Genomic DNA, 6,967 nt, shown 5'->3' on the forward strand with positions numbered 1-6,967 from the left:
AGGGGGTGGCGACACTGTAGTTCCTTCTCCTTCATTCCCGCTTGGGATTTTGGGCACACACACATGTGTCTGGTGTGAGTTTTAAGTCACTAAGTCTGGGTTTAAACTGCAGTTGGCCATGTGGGAGTCCAAGCCTTAGCTGCCATGCCACCTGCTGCGCCTTTATTTTTAAATTTTTTTTAAACTTTATTCCCCTCATGTTTTTTCCATAGAGAGCATGCACTTGCCAGGGAGACAGGCAGAGACAAAGAGAGGGAAAGTGAGAAATCACCCCTACATACACACACACAAACAGGAGGGTTGACCACACCGCAATCCCTTCTGCTCCATTCTCCACTCAGGATTTTGGTCATGCACACACAGGCGCCCTGCGTGATTCTCAAGCCACTGCATCCAAGATTCACACTGTGGTCAGCCATATGGGAATTCACACCTTTACCTCCACATCACCTACTGACCCTCCCTTTTTTTATACATTTAAAATTTTTACATTTAATCACTGTACATCTTTACAATGGACAGAGTGGGTTTTTTTTTCAGCATGAATGCAGTGTATATAAATCTGCAGTATTTTATTACAATTACCCAATTTTCTTATTAGTTATTGTTGTTAATGTCTTACTGTACCTTACTTATAAGTTAAACTTTATCATAGGTATGTATGTGTAGTAAAAAATGTGGTATAGTAGAGTTCATTATAATCCTCAGTTTCAGGCATCCACTGGAGGGGTCTTGGAACAGATCCCCTTGAATAAGAAGGACCCACTGTACTATCTTTGCACCCTCCCTTTTTTACTTTTAAAAAATACTTTTATAAAATTTCATGATAGAGAGCTCTTGTGCATGCATGAGAGAGTGAGAAAAGCATCCTCAACAGGAATTCATCATGCTACAATCCTTTTTCCCCAATCTTCAAGCTACATAGGATCCTGGTGCCCATGTGTGTGTCTAGCATGGTTTTAGACTAACCCTGGGGTCCAAATCTGCTTATTGGTGATATGGTTTCCAGCTTTGCAGGGCACTCACATTACGATTTTGCCATAGTGGGTGGAGCTGTGTGTGCTTTTGATGTGACTGTGGGAAATTGGTTTATGGGTTGGCATGCAAGATGAAGAAGAGGAGGAAATGACTTAAAGTTGCCTCAAGGCCCTCACAGTTCAGAGCCTCTTCCCACCTGTCCTCTCCATCTGCTTAGTACTGGCCCTCTCCAGCCCCAGATGCTGATCATAAGATTGAGGTTATGTGTGTGTGATGCTGTAGAAATCTCTGGCCTTCAAGGACATGGTTGTGGTCTTCACCAAAGGAGATGTGCATGTTAAAGGCTTCAGTCAGACCTCACAACTTCAAGCTCCTCAGAGAATCCACCCAGGAGACAAAGCATACAAATGGTACATGGGTGACAGGATATTTAATCAGAGTTCTGGTCACCAGAGTTTACACTGGAAAGAAATCGTATAAATGTGAGGTATGTAGTATTCAGTAAGGTCTCAAATCTTCAAGCCCATCAGAGAATCCACACTGGAGGTAAACTCTACAAATGTAATGTGTGTGATAAGAACTTCATTTACAACTTCCATCTTCAAAGGCATCAAAGGGTCCACATGGGAAAAACGGTACAAATTCAATGTGTGTTGTAAGAACTTAAGCTGCAATTCCCATCTTCATTCCTATCAGAGAATCCACACAGGGGAGAAATCCTACAAATGTGACATATGTGGTAAAGACTTCAGTCAGATAACCCATCTTCAGGAGCACTAGAGTTCACACAGGAGAGAAGCCATACAAATGTGAGCCATATGGTAAGGGCTTCAGTAAGAGTTCACATCTTCAAGACTACCAGTGAGTTCACACTGGAGAGAAGCCCTACAAATGTGATTCGTATGATAAGAGCTTCAGATGGAGTTCACACCTCTAAGCCAATCGGAGAGTCCACACAGGAGACAAACCATACCATGTGAATAATGCGGGAAAGGCTTCATTTGAAATTCATATTTTCATGTTCACCTAAGGACCCACACTAGAGAGAAACCCTATAAATGTGGCCTGTGTGGTAAGAGCTTCAGTCAGATCTCACATCTCCCAGCTCACCAAAGAGTTCATACTAAAGAGAAACCATACATATGTTTTGTATGTGGTAAGGGCTTTAGTAAGAGTTCATGTCTTCAGGTTCACCAGAACATCCACAGTGGTGATAAACCTATTACACGTGATGAATGTGGCAAAGTGTCCTTCAGGACACAGATTTCTTGTTTTTTGTTTGTTTGTTTTGTTTTTTCAGAAAACCCATACAGGGACCTTTTTTTTTCAGCATGAATGCAGTGTATATAAATCTGCAGTATTTTATTACAATTACCCAATTTTCTTATTAGTTATTGTTGTTAATGTCTTACTGTACCTTACTTATAAGTTAAACTTTATCATAGGTATGTATGTGTAGTAAAAAATGTGGTATAGTAGAGTTCATTATAATCCTCAGTTTCAGGCATCCACTGGAGGGGTCTTGGAACAGATCCCCTTGAATAAGAAGGACCCACTGTACTATCTTTGCACCTTCCCTTTTTTACTTTTAAAAAATACTTTTATAAAATTTCATGATAGAGAGCTCTTGTGCATGCATGAGAGAGTGAGAAAAGCATCCTCAACAGGAATTCATCATGCTACAATCCTTTTTCCCCAATCTTCAAGCTACATAGGATCCTGGTGCCCATGTGTGTGTCTAGCATGGTTTTAGACTAACCCTGGGGTCCAAATCTGCTTATTGGTGATATGGTTTCCAGCTTTGCAGGGCACTCACATTACGATTTTGCCATAGTGTCTGGAGCTGTGTGTGCTTTTGATGTGACTGTGGGAAATTGGTTTATGGGTTGGCATGCAAGATGAAGAAGAGGAGGAAATGACTTAAAGTTGCCTCAAGGCCCTCACAGTTCAGAGCCTCTTCCCACCTGTCCTCTCCATCTGCTTAGTACTGGCCCTCTCCAGCCCCAGATGCTGATCATAAGATTGAGGTTATGTGTGTGTGATGCTATAGAAATCTCTGGCCTTCAAGGACATGGTTGTGGTCTTCACCAAAGGAGATGTGCATGTTAAAGGCTTCAGTCATACCTCACAACTTCAAGCTCCTCAGAGAATCCACCCAGGAGACAAAGGATACAAATGGTACATGGGTGACAGGATATTTAATCAGAGTTCTGGTCACCAGAGTTTACACTGGAAAGAAATCGTATAAATGTGAGGTATGTAGTATTCAGTAAGGTCTCAAATCTTCAAGCCCATCAGAGAATCCACACTGGAGGTAAACTCTACAAATGTAATGTGTGTGATAAGAACTTCATTTACAACTTCCATCTTCAAAGCCATCAAAGGGTCCACATGGGAAAAACGGTACAAATTCAATGTGTGTTGTAAGAACTTAAGCTGCAATTCCCATCTTCATTCCTATCAGAGAATCCACACAGGGGAGAAATCCTACAAATGTGACATATGTGGTAAAGACTTCAGTCAGATAACCCATCTTCAGGAGCACTAGAGTTCACACAGGAGAGAAGCCATACAAATGTGAGCCATATGGTAAGGGCTTCAGTAAGAGTTCACATCTTCAAGACTACCAGTGAGTTCACACTGGAGAGAAGCCCTACAAATGTGATTCGTATGATAAGAGCTTCAGATGGAGTTCACACCTCTAAGCCAATCGGAGAGTCCACACAGGAGACAAACCATACCATGTGAATAATGCGGGAAAGGCTTCATTTGAAATTCATATTTTCATGTTCACCTAAGGACCCACACTAGAGAGAAACCCTATAAATGTGGCCTGTGTGGTAAGAGCTTCAGTCAGATCTCACATCTCCCAGCTCACCAAAGAGTTCATACTAAAGAGAAACCATACATATGTTTTGTATGTGGTAAGGGCTTTAGTAAGAGTTCATGTCTTCAGGTTCACCAGAACATCCACAGTGGTGATAAACCTATTACACGTGATGAATGTGGCAAAGTGTCCTTCAGGACACAGATTTCTTGTTTTTTGTTTGTTTGTTTTGTTTTTTCAGAAAACCCATACAGGGACCAGTAGTTAGCGTAATGGCTATGTCATTGAATTTCCATGTAGTTGACCGTGGTTCAAGTCCTGGACCTGGTGGCTTAAACTCATGCCGGGCATGTGTGTGTGCGTGCCCAAGATCCTGAGAGGAGAATGGAGGAGAAGGGATTGTGGCGTGGCCATCCCCCCTAGGGGTGATTTCTCACTTTCTGTCTCTCTGTCTCTCTCTTTCTGGCGAACACATGTGCCCTATAGCAAAAACCTATTAAAAAAAAACATACAGCAGGAAATGTTTTTAAAACGTGTTTTAAAAATTTATGGTTGAACTGAGTTTATGTTTCAGGCAGAGCTTAAAATGGAACAGTTTTCAAGAGAACACAGAGCAGAGGAACCCTATCAGAATGGCACTATAAGAGTTTTAATCTGAACCTTAACATTCAGTGGGAGCTATACAGAAGATAGACCTTAAAAATAGTCAGGACTTTTGCAAAAGTATAAGGATGGACCCAACAAAATCCACATCCATTAGAACGTAAGCTCCATGGGGCAGTAACTTTGTTTACTACTATATGGCCATGACCTCGAACTAGTGCCTAACAAAGAGTAGGTGCCCTGGAATTATTTAACTGGATATAGAGAAATAAAACCTATTCTACAATGGGGCCTTCAAAAAGTTTAGGTGAACACATATTATATATGGGGTTCAAACTATACATAAATTTTTTACACTAAAATAAACTCATACTTTAATTCAATTTTTCCACAAACTTTTGAAGTCTCTTCATCCACAGGACAAATATTTAAACATTTTAATGAACTCCACCCTGATTAGTAATGATAAATGGTACTATAATAACTCTTTTTTTTTTTTGCCTTTATAAGAAGAAGTTTTATTGTTAATTATTTACCTTAATAGTTTCAGAGAGAGGAAAAGATTAGCTCAGTCCAATATGATTGGTGGCTGGCAAAATCTAGTGAAGCAAGTGTTGTGATTGCTAAGGATTTAATGTGGATGCTTTTAATACTTAGCCATCTAACACTTCAAACATAATTCAGAATGAATGCATCATCTCCTTCCCTTTCATTTTAATACCGCACCTACCTTACTTCAATATGGAAATATCTTCGTTAAATATCATTCCTAGAGGAATAAGTTCCCTGGAGAGTATAGCGTGAGGACAGTGCACAAAAGAAAAAATCAAGACTCTGTATGATAATTTACTAGTCTAAGGAAACAAAACCTTTCAATATATTAAGAAATAAATCCAGCTACAAATGCACTATGAGGCCTTTGTGAAGAGGTTCTGGTATAATAACTGAAAATGGCTGGCTATTTACAAGATACACACGCAGGGACAGTGCACCTAGCCCAGCACTGGCCCTCAGAAGCAAAAAGTGTTCTCTCCCCCGTAGGCCTTGCACAAGAATCCATCTTCATCTTTTTCCTTCTCGTAAAGCTGTCCCATAGTTAGGCTGGACTGTGGAACTGTCTTATCCACATACAGGAAGATCGTCTTTTCAGAAGGAAACTGGATCCTTTTCCTGATGATCCACATGAATTGAGCCACAGTGATGTCAAATGGAACCAAGTACTTCCGTCTGTTAATGTCAGCAATCTGAGAGCCTGAGACTTTTCCCACAATCACCAGGACCTGGTCAGGATTTTTTGCTCAGATCTTCGCGGATTCCACACAGCTGTGTTCTAGCGAGTGGTCCTCCTTGAACATCCACTTCATGCTGGTGAGAGGATGGAGTTGGCTCTTGGAGCCCCAGAGCTCAGCGTACCAACCACGTGTGTTTTTTTTTTTTTTTTTTTTGGTAAGAGAGATTTTTGCGACAAACCCAAGCCAGGCCCATCCTGAGATGGGTACTGAACTGAGCTGTGAAGTATTTCTTTTCTTGACCCAAAATGAAGATTTTCTGCTGAGACTTCCCCCTCTAGAATAATTTTTAGTGGGAAAGGCACAAACTCAGGCCAGGCCCATTCCGAGATAGATATTGATTTCCTTGACTAAAAATGGAGATTTTTCTACTGAGACTCCCCACTCCAGAATCTAGTGGGTAGGGCTACCTCTATCTCCTTCTCTCCACTTCTCTCTGTCTCTCTCTGTCCTGCTATGACTTTTAATTTTTTGAAAAAACTTTTAAGGTAAATTATTCTCTGGGCTCTTAAGCCTCTCCTTTATTGTGCTAATTGGTGCCTATACAAAATGAGATTTTCCATCCAGAATACACTGTATGTTGGCCCAATCGAGCACATCAACATACGTGTTATCATTGACAAATCATTTTCCATTTCTTGTTTCCTGTATATTTTGCTTTTTTTCCCATCCTTGATTCTCTGTCTCTCACCCTCTGCCATCTTCCACCCTCCTCCCACACTCTGGTATCCAGGTCACTTTCTATGCCTTTTCCTCCCACATTTTATTGTTTCACTAAAAATCTTAATTAATCTAAGTAAGTTTCAATAGCAACCACAGTTGATATAGTCTCTGATCTCTCAAGCCCTTCTTTTATTGTGCTTATTACTGCCTTTCTCCATTTCATTTAGGAAAGGAAATACTCTGCACAGCACACATGTGCACCACACAGTTTTCATTATTTGCTTTTTAAAATATTATACCACAGAAGGAGTTTTGAAGAGAGCAAAACAAGTAGAAGTCTGATGGTGCAAGGGTGTGGTAACACATTCAAGTTCCAATAATTTTTTTTTTAAGAGGTTTTCACTGCAGGGCGCGTGTGCTCGCCAGACAGAGAGAGACATAGAGACAGAAAGCGAGAAATCACCCCCCAGGGGGGATGGTCACGCCACAATCCCTTCTCCTCCATTCTCCTCGCAGGATCTTGGGCATGCACGCACATGCGCCCGGCGTAAGTTTTAAGCCACCGGGTCCGGGACGCGAACAGCGGTCGACTATGTGGGAATCCAGT

General features: G+C 41.1%; 1 protein-coding gene and 1 pseudogene across 1 annotated transcript; one reads left to right on the plus strand and one right to left on the minus strand.

The window, feature by feature from the left end:
* The first annotated feature begins 1,281 nt into the window (after window positions 1-1,281).
* LOC102483838 (zinc finger protein 227) lies at window positions 1,282-4,463 on the plus strand. Its single transcript, XM_014582601.1, is given in 10 exon segments — window positions 1,282-1,396; window positions 1,586-1,754; window positions 1,756-1,949; window positions 1,952-2,223; window positions 3,029-3,156; window positions 3,249-3,374; window positions 3,376-3,522; window positions 3,524-3,717; window positions 3,720-3,991; window positions 4,380-4,463. Coding segments are annotated over 10 exon segments (1,701 nt in total).
* Window positions 4,464-5,418: 955 nt separating this feature from the next.
* On the minus strand, window positions 5,419-5,772 carry LOC102484240 (gamma-aminobutyric acid receptor-associated protein-like 2 pseudogene; annotated as a pseudogene).
* Between the last annotated feature and the right edge of the window lie 1,195 nt (window positions 5,773-6,967).

The sequence above is a fragment of the Tupaia chinensis genome, unplaced genomic scaffold (assembly GCF_000334495.1).
Source record: "Tupaia chinensis unplaced genomic scaffold, TupChi_1.0 Scaffold000067_1, whole genome shotgun sequence".
NCBI classification, from domain to species: Eukaryota; Metazoa; Chordata; class Mammalia; order Scandentia; family Tupaiidae; genus Tupaia; species Tupaia belangeri.